Source organism: Pelodiscus sinensis, unplaced genomic scaffold (assembly GCF_049634645.1).
Source record: "Pelodiscus sinensis isolate JC-2024 unplaced genomic scaffold, ASM4963464v1 ctg42, whole genome shotgun sequence".
NCBI classification, from domain to species: Eukaryota; Metazoa; Chordata; order Testudines; family Trionychidae; genus Pelodiscus; species Pelodiscus sinensis.
Window position 1 is genome coordinate 1,119,820 of NW_027466041.1, and position 22,038 is coordinate 1,141,857.

The 22,038-nt window shown below is 49.8% G+C and overlaps 1 protein-coding gene across 1 annotated transcript in view; it reads left to right on the top strand.

The window, feature by feature from the left end:
* Positions 1–22,038, top strand: part of LOC102445873 (serine/threonine-protein kinase TAO3-like) — a 159,301-nt gene that overhangs the window by 56,139 nt on the left and 81,124 nt on the right. Inside the window, exon 4 of the mRNA XM_075918556.1 lies at positions 6,908–7,111. Coding sequence (XP_075774671.1) covers positions 6,908–7,111 — 204 coding nt within the window. The remainder of the gene's footprint in view (positions 1–6,907; positions 7,112–22,038) is intronic.

The following is a 22,038-nucleotide window of genomic DNA, read 5'->3' on the forward strand; positions in this document are numbered from 1 at the left end:
CCTTTTCCGGAAGGGGCATGTTAATTTCAGCTATCGTAGTAGGGAAATCCGTGGGGGATTTAAATATCCCCCGCGGCATTTAAATAAAAATGTCCGCCGCTTTTTTCCGGCTTTTAGAAAAGCCGGAAAAGAGCGTCTACACTGGCCCCGATCCTCCGGAAAAAGCGCCCTTTTCCGGAGGCTCTTATTCCTACTTTGAAGTAGGAATAAGAGCCTCCGGAAAAGGGCGCTTTTTCCGGAGGATCGGGGCCAGTGTAGACGCTCTTTTCCGGCTTTTCTAAAAGCCGGAAAAAAGCGGCGGACATTTTTATTTAAATGCCGCGGGGGATATTTAAATCCCCCGCGGATTTCCCTACTACGATAGCTGAAATTAACATGCCCCTTCCGGAAAAGGGGCCAGTGTAGACGTAGCCCTTATGTATCCATACACCTTTGAGGTTGTGGCCAACATGCTCTGCAGCCTGTGCTGAGGCCCCATTTGACACCACTGTAATGTTTGTTAAATGATGGGATTCCTGGGCATCACCACAGGGATAGTTTTGTCATTCCCCATCTCTTAGCAGAGCTGAGCACACTTCATGCTCCTTGTTACCTTTGGGGACCATGCCCACACAGTGACCCTGGTCAGTCTTCGGGGTGTCCACAAACAAGCAGGCTAGCCTGCCTCCATCCCATCTAGCCTACCTTCATGGAGCTGTAATGCTTGTTTGGAATTTAATCAGAAAAATCCTTCCTCAAATATCCTGTTTCTCCATGGAACTACTTCAGTAAAGTGTATTTTGACAGAGTGCTTCACTGAAAACTGCAGTTCAAATAGCTTGTCATGCAACTGCACTACCTGTGCTGCTGCTGTTGTGGCTTGCCTTGCAAGTCTATTTTAGTACATGACAATGTGCATTTACATAGCACCTTGCATTTGGGAATCAAAAGCATTTCAAAGACCTTTCATTTATTAAACTTAGTAACAAAAAACCCAGGGCTGTGTCTAGACTGCACCCCTTTTCCGTAAAAGGGGTGCAAATTAGACACATCGCAATTGCAAATGAAGCAGGGATTTAAATCCCCCCCGCTTCATTTGCATAAACATGGCTGCCGCTTTTTTCCGGCTCGGAGCTTTGCCGGAAAAAAGCGCCAGTCTAGATGCACATCTTTCGGAAAATAAAGCCTTTTCCGAAAGATCCCTTATTCCTCTTAAAATCAGGAATAAGGGATCTTTCGGAAAAGGCTTTATTTTCCGAAAGATCCCCGTCTAGACTGGCGCTTTTTTCCGGCAAAGCTCCGAGCCGGAAAAAAGCGGCAGCCATGTTTATGCAAATGAAGCGGGGGGGATTTAAATCCCTGCTTCATTTGCAATTGCGATGTGTCTAATTTGCATCCCTTTTACGGAAAAGGGATGCAGTCTAGACACAGCCCATGTGAGTGGGCGGGGGTGGGGGGCTAAATAAATGTATTATCTTCATTTAGCAACTGAGGGAACTGAGTCATAGAAGGGTTAAATGACTTACCCAGGGTCACAAGACAAATCCGTAGCAGAGAGGAGTATGACCCCACAAGAGTCCTACCCAGTGTCTTCCTGGAATGTTCTTCATCAGTCCCTTTTGATACTGTTATATTGTGGTGGTGGTGTCCTCTGTAATGCCATAGATGTTTGACTCCAGGAGGATTAGAAAGAGGAAAACTAAAAACTTATTAGAGCAGTGTGTAGTACTTCAGCTATTGAGGGGATAGGCTGGAGACCCATCTGGATTCTGTAAGCCCTGTGATTCCACTCTTGCCATGCACCTCATAGCTGTATAATAAACTTGCGGTTGAGAAACTGTCCAAAGCAGCAGTTCCCAACCACCAGTCCATGAACCGCTGTCTGATGGGCCACGCCCCCAGTTTTTATTTAGTTCCACCCCCTGGGGTTCCCAGGGAATTCCCTTCCTGTGCAGTTCTACACGCAGCAACAGGGTGAGTGGGGCAGCTGGTAGCTGGGTGTGCTGTGGCTGGAGCCAGGACCATGGTGAGGCTTTACCTACTGGGGCAACCTCACTGTGGCCCCAGTTCCAGCTCCAGTGATTGCAAGTGCTGGGTGAAGGGCAGCTGCTCCTGCGACCCCGTTCTCCTCCTTCCGCACTCAGTGGGAGCCTCTTCCAGGCCTCCAGCTGCTCCCAGCCAGCAGGTACACACATTATCATTATGCATTATTAAGTGCATAGGAAAATATGAATGTGCAGAATGTGTTAGTACTACCTCTTTAATTCTGGTGCAGTTGAGGCAAAACGTTTGGACTGGAGAATACTCTTTAACAAGTATTAACAACTATTTTATTGGTTTTTAAAATGTGTGTGTGCAGCAGTTTTTCAAATTCTTATTAACCATCATGTCCCCCCTCCTTTGATCTGCTTGATAGACCATGGGCTAAAATTACCATAATGAAAATGCAAATAAATGAATTACCATAGCGAATGTGCAAATACTTCAGTGCCTGTCTGCCAACAGTTTTTGAATGAGTTTGCCAGTCCGCAGTATAAAAAAGGTTGGGAACCACTGGTCCAAAGAGTCTGCAAGCAAGTTAGGCTAGCTGTGACTCAGGGACCAGCTGTAGTTACCAAAGGAAAGTAGTGCCTCTTAACTCAGTACCCCATGGGCAGCATTTCACATGTAACAAGACATGTTGCATTTAAAACTGGGATTAGTAACACATGGTTCCGTTTGGATCCAGACTGAGGGCAAGCCCCTGAGGAAAAGTTGAACTGGATTGGGGAGCATTTCACTACATACCTGAGGTTCTTTTCATAGAATCCTCGAACTGGAAGGGACCTCGAGAGGTCATCGAGTCCAGTCCCCTGCCCCTATGGCAGGACCCAGCACTGTCTAGACCAGTGTTTCCGAATTTTATTTGGCTGAGGAACCCTTTTCAGCTTTTCAAAATTTCAAGGAATCCCTAGGTTTGTCAAGCAAAAAAAAGGGGGGGCGGGGGAGGAGAGAGAGACCCACCAATTCATGACCCAAGACCCCCCCCCATCTCCCTTCCATGAGGCCTCATCCGCTCTGTTCCCCTCCTCTCCATCACTTGCTATCCCCAGCCCTTATACCTGTCTAAACCTAGTGAGAGTGAGGTGTGGGGTGGGAATGAGGGATTTGGGGGTGGGAAGGGGTGAGAAGTACAAGCTCTGGGAGGGAATTTGGATGCAGGAGAAGGGGCTGTTGGCTCGGGGAGGGGGCTCCAGGCTGAGGAGTGTTGGGGTCAGGGGGAGGGTTGTTGTGCTGAGCAAGCCACAGGCTTGTGACTGTGAGGGTGCTGGAGTTTGGGTTGTGGTGTGTGAGGGGCTCAGGGCAAGGAGGTTGTGAGTATGATGGGCTCAGGACACAGATTTGTGATGTGTGGATGGTGGAGGAACGTTGTGGCAGAAGACTGAGGATTTGGGGATGCAGGAGTGTGGGGATGTAAGAGGCTCCCTCCTCCTGAAGTCAAACTGAGCTCTGAGCTCCACACACAAACCCCCCACCCCACCCCACAGCCCAGCCCAGCTCCCCAGACCTCCCCACTCTGCAACCCAGCTGAGCTCAATTTCCCTGCACCTTCCCCCGAACCATGCAGACATGCTGAGCCAGTGCTGATTCCCTGCCCCTGCCTTCCTCCCTCCCCTTGGCTGTGTCTACACTGGCACGATCTTGAGCCAAAGCGGCCGCTCTTGCGCAGAAATGTGCTGCCTGTCTCCACTGGCCGTGTGTTCTTGCGCAAGTACACTGACGTTCTCATGTATGAAATCAGGGCTTCTTCCGCAAGAACTACGATGCTCCCACTCAGGGATAAGCCCTTTTGAGCAACTGTTCTTGCGCAAGAGGCCAGTGTAGACAGGCATCATGAATTTCTTGAGCAAGAAAGCCCTATGGCTAAAATGGCCATCGGCACGTTCTTGGACAAGAGAGTGTCCACACTGCCATAGATGCTCTTGTGCAAAAGCACAGCTCGCACGTGGAAGAGTGGATGTGTTCTTGCACAAGAAACTGCCAGTGTAGACACAGCCTAAGAGTTTCCTCACATGAGCAAAATGAATTTTGTGTTGTGCACCAGTGTTGAGTTCATGTGGCTTGTTTGGATGTGGCACCCAAGTTATTTATAAATATTTTTAAACCTCTACCTTTTCCCTCTGCTGCCATGTCTCCCCTTGCTCCATCAGCTCCCCTGGTGCCTGCTGCCCCCCAACTCCTCACCCTCCTCTGCTGTCCTGACTCCTGCCCTTCTCACTGCCCTCAGCCCTCCTGAGACCTGCCCCCCTCCACCAGCCCTTCTCTCCCCCCTGTGCCCACTCCTCCAGTAGCCCCACTCTGATCATGTGAGCTACCCCTCCTCATCCCCTCTCCTAACACCTCCCTCTACAAATCTGCCCAGCCTCTCTCCTCTGATGGTGGTCCCTCCACTGGGCCGGTGTCTGCCCAGAATCCCCTGGCACCTGCACCTTCCCTTAGCCCTGCACCCTCCTGATGCCTCCCCCTTCCCTCACTTCCCCTGCCCCCTTTGCTCCCTTTTTCCCTGATGCCCACCCCTCACCACCCTCTGCCCCCATTCCCCTCATGCCCCTCTGCCCTCTCACATGACTTGCTCCAACCCAGCCTTCCTCATGCCCACCACTTCTTTCAAGCCTTCTCCCAGCACCCACCCCTCCCCCTCTAGCCCCCAATGCTCTTACCCTCTCCCCTCCCAGCATCACCCTGTCCCCCTCCCACTGACACCTCCCCTCCTGCCCTTTTCCTCATTGTCTGTGCTTGGCCCCCTGGCAATTGTCTCTCTTCCACCCTTGTCCCTTTGGTGCAGTGGTCCCCAACCACTGGAGGTTGCTGGGCGCCAGGGGGTGTGGCCGTTCGCCTGCCAGGAGCTAGAGGGAGGGGACACTTGTGCGCCCGGGCACGGCGCCCCCCCCCCAAGCGCTGTGAGTCCGGGGTCGGCGCCCCCCCCCCAGAGCGCGGGCAGCCAATCTGCGGCGCTCCTGGGGCCGGCGCTCACCTTCAGGGAAGGTCGCGCACAGCAGGGATGGGTCCGGGGGAGAGACGCTCTGGGGCCAGGCTAGGAGGTCGCGCACACGCGGGGTCTGGACCAGCTCCATGCTGGCTAGCCGGCTCTCTCTCTCTTTCAGAGGGGGCAGGGGATCGCCGGCTCCTCGCGGAACCCCTCGTTGTGCTCCATGAAACCCCAGGGTTCCGCAGAGCACCAGTTGGGAAACACTGGCATAGACCATCCCTGATAGACATTTATCTAACCTACTCTTAAATATCTCCACAGATGGAGATTCCACAACCTCCCTGGGCAATTTATTCCAGTGTTTGACCACCCTGACAGTTAGGAACTTTTTCCTAATGTCCAACCTAAACTAAGGATGTTAAATAACGATTAATTTACTAGTCGATAGGCACTTCTGCATTCCTCCTTTGAAATGTACAAGATCCCCCACAGGGGCTCTTGTGCATTTCAAAGCGGAAACACCCATGTGGAGCCTGGATTCAGCAAGACTTCCCACTAGCCCCGGGCTTCACGCAGGTACCAGCTTTGAAATGTACAAGAGTCCCAGCAGGGGCTCTTGTGCATTTCAAAGTGGAAGCACCCACATAGATCCTGGGGTCAGTGGGGGACTCAGAGTCCCCCACTGACCCTGGGCTCCATGCAGCGCTGCCACTTTGAAATGCCACGCAGAGCCGGGGTCAGCTGGGAACTCCCCAGCTGATCCCGGTCTCTGCGCAACATTTCCCCAGAACCTGGGATCAGCTGGGGACTCCCCAGCTGACTCCGGACTCCACAGAAATGTCACAGGGAGCCTGGGGTCAGCTAGGGAGTCCCCAGCTGACCCCAGGCTCCACGTGGCACTGCCACTTTGAAATGCTGCAGTGGTGTTTCAAAGGAGCAGTGCCATACAGCTGATCCCAGGCTCTGTGCGGTGCTGCCCCTTTGAAACACTGCTGCAGCATTTCAAAGGGGCAGCACTGCACAGAGCTTGGGGTACGGTCTCCGTGCGGCGCTGCCGCTTTGAAGTACCCTCTCTTCCTCCTCCCTTTGCTTATTCTATCTGATAGAGGAAGCAAGGGGTGGGAGAACTGACTAATCGACTCAACTATCCTATAGGCATTTGCTTATTGGATAGTCGACTAGTCCTTAACATCCCTAACTTAAACCTCCCTTGCTGCAGTTTAAGCCCATTGCTTCTTGTCCTATCCTCAGAGGCCAAGGAGAACAAGTTTTTTCCTTCTTCCTTGAAACATCCTTTTAGATACCTGAAAACTGCTTTTTTTAAAGTCTTTAAAGATGTTGGTACTTCCAGCACTTGTTGTCTTTAAAGAACCATCTGGGCTCCAGGTGCTGGTTCAGACAGGGCAAAGGAAGCCAGGTGTCAATTTATCTGTACAAGGAACATGGCCTTCCAGTAGTGTGTGCTTTAGGGTTAACAGATGAACACAGGTTTCACTTGTGTACGTTATAAACTGGTCCAGGGAGCCAGAATTTTCTACTGCTGCCATTCTTAGCATCAAACACCATATACAAGCTAGGTAGTATCATCAAAGAATCATAAATAGAACTGCCTTGATCATAAACTTGAATGTTGGCAGGTAAGTGGAGCACAGATTTGGAATCCAAGCTTTTCTGCCTTCTAGTTATGGCTTTAACGCTGACTTGTTTATGTAGGCTTTGGGCAAGTCATTTGTTCCTGGGCCCTCGTATGTAAAACGGAATTCAGTGTCTTTAAAGCACTTTTAGACCCTAGACTGAAAGGTGCTTACAGGAGTACTGTTGTAACTAGGTAAAGGATATTGCCTGCTCCTGTAAGTGTACCACTTCCATCTGTCCCCAAAGGGCTCCTGTGGGCATCACCAAGATAGGCAGGTTGATCTTAAGAAGCAACTTGTTCCTTGATTTCTTTGTGTGACCCAGGAGATGAATGAGGACCACAGCACACCAAAAAAAGAGAAGCAAGAGCGATTATCCAAACACAAAGGGAATCTGCAGCACACACAGGCCGAAGAGGAAGCCCATCTTCTCAGCCAGCAGAGGCTCTACTACAACAAAAACTGCTGCTTCTTCAGGCGAAAAACCATGATTAAGAGGCACGAGATGGAGCAGCAGAACATTCGGGAGGTATGTCACACTTGGTGCTCACTCGCTGGACTCTTTGATTAAGTTGGTTCTTGGTTGCAGTGGTTCTTCTTCGAGATGTGTCCCCCAGTGGGTGCTCCACTGTGGGTGCTGGTGCATCCTTGCACTGGCGATCGGAGATTTTTCTAGCAGTGCCCTGCCGCATCACACGTGCGCTGTAGCGCCTCCTCGTGCTGTTGGTGTCCATTAGATGCGTGCGCAGTGTGGCCCCGCAGTTCCTTCTCTACTGTCCTCGGCAGCAGATGGAGCTCCTCTCAACTCACCCTTTCCTCATCTGAAATGACAAAAAAATTGATAAATCTCCTCAGTTCTTCTTCACTTCCAAGTTATTGAACCCTTCCCATCTTGTTCCTCATTAAAAAAAAAAAAAAAAAAAAAAAAAGAAGAAGAAGCCACCAACCCAGTTCTTCATTGGTTTTTTGGTCGAAATGCTTGGTTCCCCAGGCTTTAAGTGCTGTGACTTGTGTAGAGTGGCCATGTCCACTTTGGATGGCCATTCGTCCTGCATAAAGTGCCTTGGTGAGGCACACACGACGCAAACATGCTCACACTGCTCCAATCTGACTGCGAGAGCTCACCGAGACCGCACTAATAGACTGAAGACTTATCTTTATGAGAAGTCTTTCTAGTCATACAGTCAGTGTTGGGGTTCATCCCGATGGGTTCCTGACAGGTCCTCTACTCCGTTGATGATGATAAACTTTCAGCTGTGTACGTGCCTGTGGTTGCTCCCCTGTCTAAGCGCGTTAACCATGTGCAATTAGTTAACACGACAGACTCCCAGAGAGTCCCCAGAGAGCCCCCAAAGACCACAGATCAGATAAGGATCGAAATTATCTAAGCAGGTTTATTGCCAAACAACATACACTAATAGTTGTCAGCGAACAGACTCGCCACTGCACCACTACACCTCATGTAAGCCATGGCAATGGACTAACACCCATTAAGTGCCATAGCACCCCCTCCCCCGATGTACAAACATCTGACGTATCAGGTTGCCACCCTCTGTTACCTGGTTACCACCCTTTACCTCGCAGAAGGGGGACTTACTTACTATTCTTCATGCTGTCAACTTACTATCATACTGTCAACTTTGACCCGGTCCTGAACCTAGGTCGGTATGTACATTATTTATGGGGAGGTGGTTAGTACTAAGATGTTTCTTATCGAGGCGTTCTGTTGCTCCCCTCTGGCTCCCAGCCTGTACCTGATCCCTGTGCCTGGTACCTCCCTATGTTCTCCATGATCAACCTGGTTTATACAACTACACAATTATCAGTCACGCCTCTTTCCTGCCTGTAGCTTCACTGAGCCAAAGTCTTGCTCACTAGATTTCAGGCCTGCTGTTTATGTTACTGACCTTCAGCTTACTACACCTGCACAGGACAAATCGCCACCCCACTCCAAAGATGTGGCCAAACCAAGAGGTATGGACAAAGGTCATCCCTCTACCTTGTCTGACAAGGCAAAGGCAAAAACCCAGGTTTCTCTGGACAAATAGCTGCCTCCGGCACTGAGCTCATGTAGAGTGAGCGTGGGCGACAAGCCCAGCACCTCAGGCACGGCACCACCTAAGCACTCGGTGCCACCCAAGAGAGCTCATTCCCAGCCCAAGCAGAAGTCATTGGAACTGCCTTCCACCGCACGGACTAAACATAACAAGTCTGTGCACAAGACGGCACGGGAGATGGCACTGGATACAGCACCGAAGAGACCCTGTACTGAGATGCCTCCACCTCGGGCACCAACTCTGATGCCATCCTCGGCACCACCCATGACACACCCTGGCTCAGCACTGTCACACAAGTGCCCGTTAGCGACAGCTTGTGCTTCCTCAGCACCGCCTTCACCAGCTTCGTCGGTGCACTCCATACACTCACCTAGGTCACCAGCTCTATTGCTTTCTCTTAGGGTATGTCTACACTGCCACCGTAGTTCGAACTAGGGTGGCTAATGTAGGCATTCGAACTTGCAAATGAAGCCCGGGATTTAAATATCCCGGGCTTCATTTGCATCTTGCCGGGCGCCGCCATTTTTAAATCCCCGTTAGTGCGGACTCCCTGCCCACGGCTACACGCGGCACCGACTAGGTAGTTCGAATTAGGCTCTCTAATTCGAACTATCATTACTCCTCGTGGAACTCCATAAGGTCATCACATCCTCTTTCGCCACCTCACTGGTACCCTCACCATTGCCCGTACCCACCACCTCCTTACCCGGGCCAATGGCATCCTTGGGACACTTGTTCCTCCCACAGGAGCCACTGCACTGCTCCTTCCACACTGGACAAGAAACCTCACTCTCCTCAGCCTACACCCAGGGACACAGCACTGAACTTCCCGGAACACCCATAGTCACCAGAGGAGGACTCCCTCTTCAAAGGAGAGGAGAGATTCCCCACTCCACAATTCCTTTTCATTGCCTGATGAGGCCATCATTCCCACCACTCCACCCCCAACATAACATTAAACAGTTTCAGGAACTGTTTAAGAGGGTGGCTCTGGCACAAGAACATGATCTGCAGGAGGTGCAAGAGAAGCAGTACAGACTCTTGTGTACCCTGCAGTCTCCTACCTCATCCAGGATTGCACTCCCGATGGACGAAGCCATCATGGATCCTGCCGATAATATCTGGCAGACTCCAGCATTGGTCATGCCCACCAACAAAAGGGCTGACTGCAAATATTTTGTCCCTGCCAAAGGGCTGGAGTTTTTGTTTTCACACCCACTGCCTAATTCCCTGGTAGTCGACTTGGTCCATCACAAAGCGAAACAACCTAACATGAGATCAACTCCCCAGGATAACGACCATAGGTGCCTGGACATCCTGGGCAGAAAGGTATATTCATCAGCAACACTACAGCTGAGGGTGGCTAACTGCTCTGCCATGCTTGCTGACTGTGACTATACCAACTATTCCAAGTTGCAAGAGCTTTCCCAGTTCCTTCCAGAGCATAAAAGACCACAGCTCCATAGTATTATTCAGGAGGGACAACTATTGCCACTCTACAGTCTGCAATGGATCTGGCTGACACCGCAGCTCATACCACCGCAACAGCCATTGTCCTGTGCAGAGCCTCCTGTCTCCAAGCATCGAGCATACTGAAAGAGCTGCAACAAAAGGTGGAGGACCTCCCCTTTGATAAGACCAGTTTATTTTCAGCCAAGACTGATTAAGTCCTATGTTCTATGAAGGACTCCTGGACCACATTATGGACTTGGCATGTATACATTGCCCAATAAGAGGCTCAAATACAACTATACATCAACTTGCTAGAGCTCAGAGCAGTCTGTTATGCATGCCGCCATTTCCTACTGTATATAGCACACAGGACAGTCAACATCATGATGAACAATACCATGTGCATGCATTACATCAACTGGCAGGGGGAGCCCGGTCCAACTCCCTGGCTAAGTCTAGACTGGCATGATTTTCCGCAAATGCTTTTAACGGAAAAGTTTTCCGTTAAAAGCATTTGCGGAAAAGAGCGTCTAGTTTGGCAGGACGCTTTTCCGCAAAAGCACTTTTTGTGGAAAAGCGTCCGTGGCCAATCTAGATGCGCTTTTCCGCAAAAAAGCCCCAATCACCATTTTCGCCATCGGGGCTTTTTTGCGCAAAACAAATCTGAGCTGTCTACACTGGCCCTTTTGCGCAAAAGGACTTTTGCCTGAACGGGAGCAGCGTAGCATTTCCGCAAGAAGCACTGATTTCAGACAGTAGGAAGTCAGTGCTTTTGTGGAAATTCAAGCGGCCAGTGTAGACAGCTGGCAAGTTTTTCCGCAAAAGCAGCTGAAAAAGCTTGTGGAAAAACTTGCCAGTCTAGATGCAGCCCCTTTGTATAGAAACAATGAAACTGTGGAATAGGTGCATCACACACCACCTCACTCCCATAGCCTCATACCTGCCAGGGGTACTCAACGTGACAGGGGACAACCTCAGCCGCAATTGCTCCAATCACCATGAGTGGGAACTAGACTCTCAAGCCCTGCAAGAGGTATTTCACAAATGGGGACAACCGGACATAAACCTACCTGCAACCAGAGTCAATCGAAGTGTTCCAGAGCAGCACTCGGCAAGGGTATGCTAGGAGATGCCTTTCTTCTGAAACACCTATTCTATACGCGTTCCCACCACTCCCTTTCATCCACCGAGTAATAACGAAAATCAGAGTGGATCAAGCACAGGTAATTCTCATAGCACCAGCATGGCCGAGACAAACCTGGTTTCCATACCTGCACAGGCTATTGGCACCAGACCCCCATGCCTTTCTTCCACAACACAACCTCCTCACTCTCCATCTTGATCCAGAGAGACTCCATCTGAAGGCATGGCTCCTTCATGACTCCAGGATGCTGAAATTACCTGGTCAGAGTACAACAAATACCAATCAATAGTAGGAGAAAATCCACCAGGAAAACTTACCTGTCCAAGTAGAGGAGGTTCTCTGAATGGGTGAATCGGAATCACCATACACCACCCAACACCTCTCCCATCCCCATGATTCTAGACTGCCTCTTGGAATTAAGGGAAGCAAGGCTCTCCTTCAACACAGTAAAGGTTCATGCGGCAGTGATAGCAGCCTTCCACAGAGCCAGGGAGGACGGTTCAATCTCTTCGCATCCGGTCACCAAACGTTTTCTCACTGGTCTCCCATTGGTATGATCACCAAGCTCTTGAGGACATGGTTTAATTAAACCTCCCTTCAAACCACTACCCACCTGTTCCTGATCACAACTCTCCATGCAGGTTGCCTTTTTAGTAGCCATAACTTCTAGCAGGAGAATTGGTGAGCTAGCAGCACTAATGGCTGACCCACTAGTCACGATATTCACCAAGGACAGAGTAACCCTTCGCCCTCATCCCAAATTTCTCCTAAAGGTGTCATCCCCTTTCCACATCAATGAACCCATACGCTTACCTGCATTCTGTCCTGCTGATCCATCCCATGCAGCACTGCATACCTTGGACATTCAGAGGGCACTTGCCTTCTACCTAAACCAAACAAAGCCATGGAGAAAGTCAACGAGACTTTTCCTGTTCGCAGAGCGATCCAAGGCTCAAGCCATCTCCTTGCAGAGAATATCCAAATGGATCTCCTCTTGTATTCATATGTTACACCAGTGGTCTCCAACCTTTTTACACCCAAGATCACTTTTTAAATGTCAGGACAAGCCAAGATCTACCCCATCCTTCCCCCAAGACCCCACCCCTTCCTTGAGGCCCCCACCATCTCTTTTCCCCTTTTCTCCATCACTTGCTATCCCCGGCCCTTATACACCCTCAGGGTACGGCTACACTGCCGCTTTTTTTTATCCTTCTGTTGGAAGAGATTTTTCCTGTCTAAACTGGGCCAAATGTTGGAAAAAACCCCTCTTTTGGAAGCCCACTCATTCCTTGGGGAATGAGGAATACAGGGGCTGCCAAAAGAACGTGTTTGTGGGAAAAACTCCTGCAGTCTAGCCTCACTAGGTTGAGACAGGAGGTACGGGCTGTAGGGTGCGAATGAGGGATTTGGGCATGGGAAGGGGTGAGAGGTGCAGGCTCTGGGAGGGAATTTGGGTGCAGGAGGAGGTGGAGAAGGGGACGCTGGCTCGGGGAGGGGGCTCCAGGCTGAGGAGTGTTGCGGTCAGGGGGAGGGTTGTGGTGCTGAGCAAGCCGCAGGCTTGTGGCTGTGAGGGTGCAGGAGTTTGGGCTGGGGTGTGTGAGGGGCTCAGGGCAGGGAGGTTGTGAGTATGATGGGCTCAGGACACAGATTTGTGATGTGTGGATGGTGCAGAAGTGTTGTGGCAGACTGAGGATGTGGGGGTACAGGAATTTGGGGGTGTAAGAGGCTCAGGACAGGGGGTTCCAGTGTATGAGAGGCTCAGATTTGGGGTTGGGGTGGGGGGCGCAGTCTCAGACCCCCAGACCCTCCCCCGCACGCAGGAAGGCAGCAGGGGAACAAAGTCCCCAGCGCACGACAGACCAGTGTTTTAGGTACCGCACCAGCTGTTGAGGGGGGAGGAAGAGCAGCCTGCGCACTTCCGGGACCTGGCACACAGCTGCAGAACTCCCACACACACCGCCGGAAGCCTGCGCTACCTCCGTTGTCCCTGGAGGTAGCATCAGCACGGCATTCATCTTGGGGGTGGGGGGCAACGAGGGGGGCCCTGAAAGCCTCGTGATCAATTGGTCAGGCCCCCAGGATTGACCAGTCGATTGCGATCGACGGGTTGGTGACCACAATGTTACACTATTCACAATAAGCAATCGCCAGACACCATCACGGCTCATTCTATGAGAGCGGTTGCCTCCACAACAGCCTCCCTCAAAGACATACCTTTAGGGGACATTTGCAAGGCAGCCGCTTGGTCATCTGACCACACATTTGCCAAACACTATGCCCTCACTGCTGCAATTGCTCTGTCAATGTCAGTAGGACAAGTGGTACTATCCTCAATCTCAGCAGCAGGGCTCCAAACCCACCTCCATGATGTGGAAACTGCTTGGTAGTCACCCAGAGTACGTCTAGACTACAGGCTTTTGTCGACAGAGGCTTTGTTGACAGATACTGTCGACAAAACTTCTGTCGACAAAGAGCGTCTAGACTACATCCAGGTCTGTTGACAAAGCAAGCCACTTTGTCGACATGACAGTGTAGACGCAAAGGACAGTGTAGATGCAATAACGCCTTCTGGCCACAGAACTCTGTCGCCAAAAGGCGTTATTCCTCATAGAATGAGGTTTACCGCCGTCGACAAAACTGCCGAGTTCTGTTGACGTTCTGTCGACAGAACTCAGCGGCAGTGTAGATGCAGGTATAGTTTTGTCGACAAAAGGCCACTTTTGTCAACAAAACCCTGTAGTCTAGACACACCCCCAGAGTGGAGCACCCACAGAGACATCACTTGAAGAAGAAAAGAGAGTTACTCACCCTGTGCAGTAATGGGGGTTCTTCGAGATGTGTGTCCCCACTACCCTCCATCCTTCCCCTACTTTGGAGCCCTGTGGTGGCTTTGTGACGGACCGGGCCGTGTCTGGGCATAGCTGAGGGCGCCCGCTCAGAGCGAATTGCTCAAATCTGGGGCTCCTTACAGCCCCCAGACTGGTGACCTCTCTGAACAGGCCACAAACCAGTCCCACAGAGCGCTTCAGCTGCCTGCCTGAAGCCTCCCGAGCAAAACCCCTCCGACACCCCAGCAATATCTGTGCCCCAGATGGCCCCGGGCCTCATACACAGGTGGGGGGTCCTAGCACCCAATCCCACCTACCCCAAACAAGTTCTGTCCGGTTCCAAGAAACCAGCCACAGATCCCTGGTCAATTTACCCTCTGGATCTTACCCACAAATCATGCTGGGCCAATCCTTTAGAATCTAACATCTAAAGGTTTATTATCACAAGAAAGAAAAGTATGAGAGTAAGGTTGTGAAAGATTAGTACGTTACATGCACCGAATCCCCCAGTCCTCGATGCAGGCTCTAGCAGAGATGTTGCAGCTGCTGGTTTAAAAGTTCTTGTTGCGCATCCTAGCATCAGGATGGGTTCACAGGTCTTCCGGGCTCTTCAATCCCTGCAGTGCTGCCTCTGGGATGAAGTGCTGAGCTGAGAACAAAACGGCGTCGACCGCATGGCCTCTTTATACTCCTTCCTGGCCTCTTCTTGTATGCAGCAGGTCACCTGGTCAGAGGCCAATCTCTGTGTTCCCTGCTGGCTGCTCTCAGGTGACAGCCCCCATTCTTTGGGTGTGTCTTTGGGCCATCAAGTGCCATTGTCCCACAGGGCCTGGCTAATCAGCCTGTCCATAGCAATGCTTAACCACATTCAGAGAAATATTCAGCTTCCACACAGATTACAGATCTACACACACAGACATTATACACTCACATAAACAGTGTACACAGGATCAGAAAACAACAAGCTCCCATTCAATATCCCACATGGCTCCCTTTCATACCAATTTCTGGGGCCAACACCCCCACCTAGGGGTGCAGCAGCGATCTGGCTGCTTCCCTCCAATTCGGTAATGTGACAGGCTTACAGCCAGGGCGGAGAAGGAACGGAGAGGCTGTGCTGTGTGTGTGCCTAACAAACACCAATGGCACGAGGAGGCGCTACAGTGCATGTGTAACACGGCAGGGCACTGCTAGAAAAATCTCCGGTCACTGGCGCAAGGATGCATCAGCACCCAGAGTGGACCACTCATGGGGGACACACATCTCAAAGAACCCCCGTCACTCCCCCTGTGCAGTAACTCTCTTTTCTAGAACTGAGGGGTGTGGCTGGCTCGTGATACATGTAGCTCTTGCTGGTTACCTGGTACTGGCTCTTCTAATTGCTAAATTGCATGAAGAGCTAAAACTACATGTGATGTTCTGGCTGTTGAATTTCCAAGTAAGCAATTGTATCAGCAACAAGGCTCCTCTTGCTGGTGTGGGCAGCTCCAAGGGAAGATATTGAGTTTAGTAGTCAGGCTCTCTTGAGTGGAAGACATCTCCTTGCATGAAATTTGTTGTCAGATCTCTCTGGCTACGTCTAGACTGGCATGATTTTCCGGAAATGCTTTTAACAGAAAAGTTTTCCATTAAAAGCATTTGCGGAAAAGAGCGTCTAGATTGGCAGGACGCTTTTCCGCAAAAGCACTTTTTGGGGAAAAGCGTCCGTGCCAATCTAGATGCGCTTTTCTGCAAAAAAGCCCCGATCGCCATTTTCGCCATCGGGGCTTTTTTGCACAAAACAAATCTGAGCTGTCTACACTGGCCCTTTTGCACAAAAGGACTTTTGCCCGAACGGGAGCAGCATAGTATTTCTGCAAGAAGCACTGATTTCAGACAGTAGGAAGTCAGTGTTCTTGCGGAAATTCAAGCGGCCAGTGTAGACAGCTGGCAAGTTTTTCCAGAAAAGCAGCTGATTTTCCAGAAAAACTGTCCAGTCTAGATACAGCCACTGAGTTTCCCTGGCAGGAGACTGGAAAGTGTCAGCTGTCATGCATGCCAGCTTCTTCAAGGGTGTCCCTGGGAGACATTCATCATACACTCACGAGAGCAGTGGCACAACTGAGTGTTTGTCATGTGACTAGGTTTTACTCAGTTGGATTGGTGAAAAGCATTCAAATAGCTAGAAGTAGATGTTACCCCCATAAACAGCATTAAAAGAATAATAAAGCTGCAAAGTCAAGCACTCAGAAGTTAGGAAATGGCAGTGTTGAGGTAGCCTTTACAACAACCTTCATGTGACCCCCCCTCCTACATATGCAGTATGGTAGCATGTGAGCGTGCCATTCAGAACTATTTCTTCCACAGGACCCCTGCCTGCCTCATTCACTGGGATTAATCAGGAGTATGTGGTAAAGGAGGCTGTTGATTGTATCTCTACCTCTGCCACTGAGTTCTTATGTGATACTGGGCAGGTCACTTACACCCAGCCTTTCATAAGTGGTCATTAACTGTATGTTCCTCATTTTCTCAGGGCCTGAGTTGAGACCCTAGGGTCTGGTTTGCAGAAGCATGGATCTCTCTCAGCTGCAATGGAAATGAATGGCAGCTGTGCTTGGATCACAAGTGCTAAATAATGCAAAGCACTTTGAAAAATCAGGTCCTAGTCATCTCCGAATGCATACCTGAAGTTAGTGAATGCTCCTGCTCCCCCTCTGTAAAATGGAGATAGTACCATCTTCTCTCACGAGGGTGCTGTGAAGGTTGCTTAATGTTTGTGAAGCTCTCAAATACTAGCATGAGGAGCATCGTAGAAAAGCCCATGGGGAAAAAAAAATTCTGTCTTCAGAGTAGGGATTGAATAGTGCAATGAAAATAAGGCTTGGGGCCACACACTGAATAACAAGAAGACAAACTCATTAAGTGATTACTATCCACCCTGTGCACTGAAAGAGGCAGGGGTCCCATGGAAAAATAGTGTGTCATCATGTAGCTAAATTTTCACTGTATCATAATGCATGTGTGTAAGTAGGCAAATGTAAGGTTGCACAAGAATCATAGAATATGATAAGGGGATGGTTGGATGAAATAACATGATCTTGGTAACTAATTGACCATTCATTATAGGGAACTTTCTGGGTGTCTGGCTGGTGAGTCTTATCCACATGCTCAGGGTTTAGCTGATCGCCATATTTGGGGTCAGGAAGGAATTTTCCTCCAGGGTAGATTGGCAGAGGCCCTGGAGGTTTTTCGCCTTCCTCTGTAGCATTGGGCACAGATCACAGCTGAAGGACTCTCTGCATGTTGGGGCCTTCAAAGTATTTGAAGGCTTCAATATCTGAGATATAGGTGAGAGGATTATTCTAAGAGGGGTGGGCGAGATTCTGTGGCCTGCACTGTGCAGGGGGTCAGACTAGATGATCATAATGGTCCCTTCTGACCTTAAAGTCTATGAGTCAAGCAACCATAATACTGGCATTTCCTAACATTTGAATGCCTGACTTGGTAATCCTGATGTTCTTGGAACCTCCCTAGTCCAGCACTCTCTGGTCAGGCAACATCTGTGGTCCATCATGATTTTAATTAGCCGGATGTCCACTTATCATGGGTGTGGCCAAGTTTCCCACAGTCCCATAAAGTTTGTTCACAGCCACCAGTCCTGGTTCTCAGTGTTCTGTGGTGTTATTTAGCTCTAATTTACCCCTATCTGTCTTTTAAGAGCCCAGTGAGCAGTGGAAGTGTTCGTAATGCTGCTAGACCAGGGGTGGGCAATAATTTTTGAAGGGGGGACACTTTGCAAATTTCAGAAGTGTCCATGGGCCAACCTGGCAGGGGTGGGGCCTGGGCAGAAGGGGCGGGGCCTTGGGCGGAAGGGGCGGTCCATGTGCTGTAAAAAGATGCCAATATGTTTTTCACACAACAAAGTAATTACATTTTAATAATTAACTGCATACATTGTTCAAAGATTATCATAGAAAATTTGTAACAACAACGCTAACATTCTGAGAACACTTGTAACATTTGTAATAACAACAACACTAACACTAAACTTTTAAAAGCTTCAGAGAGGTCCGAGTTAGCTGCCCCCTGAAGCTTTTGAACATGCAAGGCACTGCATTCAGCCGTATGGAGTGGAAATCCATCAACTACACAAAGAAACTCGCACAGATCCAAACAGACATCAGCTTCCTTTCCAAGTGCAAACAGATGAACATCATACCTAAGAGTGAAAAACCCACTACAATCCACATATCCCATGGACTACAGCCAGAGATTATGCCACACACTTGCAAAAAACCTCAGGAATCGCCTCGTCAGCATTCTATACAACAAACAGAAACTAATCAAGGAGGAGCTCTCAACATTAGAAACCATCATACAAAACCCAGGCATCCACACACACTTCATCTTTTCCAGACTTTACTGCAATTCAACAAACCACCTACAAAGAACCCTTCTTCTCCCTTCAGAACCTGTACAGACTAAACTTTTAGTTGCATCAGTGGTGGGCAGTATCCGACCCACGGAGCCGACACCGCTCACCAGGGTTAGCCCCGGCAGGCCACCAGTGCTTTATTTACATGCACCTCCACTGGTACAGCCGCTTGGACCTCCCATTCACCTTGGAGCACCATCTCCAGCCAATGGGCACTGCGTGAATTGGGACACCACCTCCTACGGCTCACATGGGTTGGGAACGGTGACCCACAGCCAACAGGAGCTGTAAATGGCCACATCTGCAGAGCCACAGGTTAATAAGCACTGGCAGAAGCCACATCCGACTTGTTGCCCACCGGAGCTTAATGCAACTTACGTGCATTAAATTAAGTGTAAAAGAAAAAATGCAACTCAGTGTGAAGAAGAAAGTCTCTGTTGGGCATTAACAAGGGACGTGAAGTCAGGTGTCACTTCTGATGTTGCAATGCAGAGCACTACTGCAAGGTGGTCATCAGTGATAGAAGAGCTGGTCTTTGATTTACTGAATTTCATGACAGAAAATGTCTGCTCACAGATGTAAGTTGGTCCAAACAATACAAGTGTCTTTGTCTAGCCTGGGAAACCAACAGGAAGAATTAGAAGCCCTGGCCCAGTCGAAGAACTATGATTTGATTGGAATAATGGAGACGTGGTGGGATGATTGGCATGACTGGAGCGCTGTCATGGAAGGGTATAAACTGTTCAGGAAGAACAGGCGGAGGAGAAAAGGAGGAGGAGTTGCATTGTATGTAAGAGAGCAGTAGGATTGCTCAGAGCTCCAGTATATAGAGGGAGAAAAGCCTGATGAGAGTCTCTGGGTTAAGTTTAGAGGTGGAAGCAACAGGGGTGATGTTGTGGTTGGTGTCTGCTATAGACCACCCGATCAGGTGGATGAGGTAGATGAGGCTTTCTTTGGACAACTGAGAAGCTTCCAGATCGCAGGCCCTGGTTCTCGTGGGGGACTTCAATCACCCTGACATCCGTTGGGAGACCAATACAGCAGTACACAGGCAATCCAGGAAGTTTTTGGAGACTGTTGGGGATAACTTCTTGGTGCAAGTGCTGAAGGAACCGACCAGGGGCCATGCGCAGCTTGACCTGCTGCTCACAAACAGGGAGGAACTAGTAGGGGAAGTAGCTGTGTGTGGCAACCTGGGAAGCAGTGATCATGAGATGGTAGATTTCAGGATCCTGACCAAAGGAAGAAAGGAGAGTAGCAAAATACACACCCTGGACTTCAGAAGAGCAGACTTTGACTCCCTCAGAGAACTGCTGGGCAGGATCCCCTGGGATGCTAACATGAAGGGGAAAGGAGTCCAGGAGAGCTGGCAGTATTTTAAAGAAGCCTTATTAAAGGCACAGGAAGAAGCCATCCCAATGCACAGCAAGAAAAGCAAATATGGTAGGCGACCAGATTGGCTTACCGGGGAAATCCTTGGTGAGCTTAAACACAAAAAGGAAGCTTACAAGAAGTGGAAACGTGGACAGATGACGAGGGAGGAGTATAAATATATTGCTCGAGAATGCAGGGGAGTTATCAGGAAGGCGAAAGCGCAATTGGAATTGCAGCTGGCAAGGGATGTGAAGGGTAATAAGAAAGGTTTCTACAGGCATGTTAGCAAGAAGAGGGTGATCAGAGAGAGTGTGGGGCCCTGTCCCAGTCTATGGGGCGGGCTGTGCCTCTACTCCCAGGGTCACTCAGATTCTCCGGATCTTCTTCATCATGAGCGGGCGAACGCTAGTCCTGCAGCCCTTTCTCTGGGCCCTCCACCTGTGACCTTACCTATGCTATACCACACTGGCCTGTTGCCTGGGAGCTGCCCAGAGACTCGAGCCCTTTCAACTGCTTCTATTGAAAGGGCTCGCCTGCTGGGGGCTGCATTGCCTGGCAGTCACCCGCAGGCGCAAGCCCTGGAAACGGAAGCAATTGAAAGGGCTCGCGGCTCTGCCCCACTGGCCGTTGCCTGGGAGCTGCCCGGAGGCATGAGCCCTTTCAACTGCTTCTCTTCAAAGGGCTTGTGCCTGCCGGGCAGCTGCCAGGCAACGGGTTAGCAGTGGGGGGCATGGCTTTGTTCGCCTCTCCTGTCACACATGTGGTGGACAGTGCTCCAAGTGACCTCCAAATGGAGCTTACTGACTTGCAGAGTGACGCCTTGCTTGCGGAGCAATTCACATGAACGCCGCTTCTGGAACTTTATGCATCTCTCAACGGACAAAGCTTTCCGAAGGCCAAGGCTCATGCCCAAAAGATGCTTGTATTGTGCGGAGCAACTTACAGCTGCGAGCAGACATTTTCTGTCATGAAATTCAGTAAATCAAAGACCAGCTCTTGGATCACCGATGACCACCTTGCAGTAGTGCTCCGCATTGCAACATCAGAAGTGACACCTGACTTCACGTCCCTTGTTAATGCCCAACACAGACTTGCTTCTTCACACTGAGTTGCATTTTTTCTTTTACACTTAATTTAATGCACGTAAGTTGCATTAAGCTCAGGTGGGCAACAAGTCGGATGTGGCTTCTGCCAGTGCTTATTAACCTGTGGCTCTGCAGATGTGGCCATTTAAAGCTCCTGTTGGCTGTGGGTCACCGTTCCCAGCCCATGTGAGCCATAGGAGGTGGTGTCCCAATTCACGCAGTGCCCATTGGCTGGAGATGGTGCTCCACGGTGAATGGGAGGTCCAAGCGGCTGTACCAGTGGAGGTGCATGTAAATAAAGCACTGGTGGCCTGCCGGGGCTAACCCTGTCGGCTCCGCGGGTCGGATACTGCCCACCACTGATGCAACTAAAAGTTTAGTGTTAGTGTTGTTGTTATTACAAATGTTACAAGTGTTCTCAGAGTGTTAGTGTTGTTATTACAAATTTTCTATGTTAATCTTTGGATAATGTTGTATGCAGTTAATTATTATTAACATTTAATTACTTTGTTGTGTAAAAAACATATTGGTGTCTTTTCACAGCACATGGACCGCCCCTTCCGCCTGAGGCCCCGCCCCTTCCGGGTTGCCCGTGGACACTTCTGAAATTTGTGAAGTGGCCCCCCTTCAAAAATTATTGCCCACCCTTGCTCCAGAGGGAGTGACCAGAGCAGGCAATCATCAAGTGATCCCTCCCCTATCACCCATTTCCTGCTCCTGACAAACAGAGGCCAGGGACACCATTCCTACCCATTCTGGCTAATAAGTATTGATGGACCTAACGTCCATGAATTGATCTAGTTCATTTTTGATCGCTGTTAAAGTCCTGGTCTTCAGAACATCCTCAGGCAAGGAGTTCCACAGGTTTACTGTGTGCTACGTGAAGAAGAAAAAAAGTTTTGTTTGTTTTAAACCTGCTACCAATTAATTTCATTTAATGATCCCCTAGTTCTTAGGTTATGGGAACAAGTAAATAACTTTTCCTTATTCACTTTCTCTATACCTGTCATGATTTTCTAGACCTCTCTCATATCCCCCCTTAGTCTCCTCTTTACTAAGCTGAAAAGTCCCAGTCTTTTTAATCTCTCTTCATATGGGACCT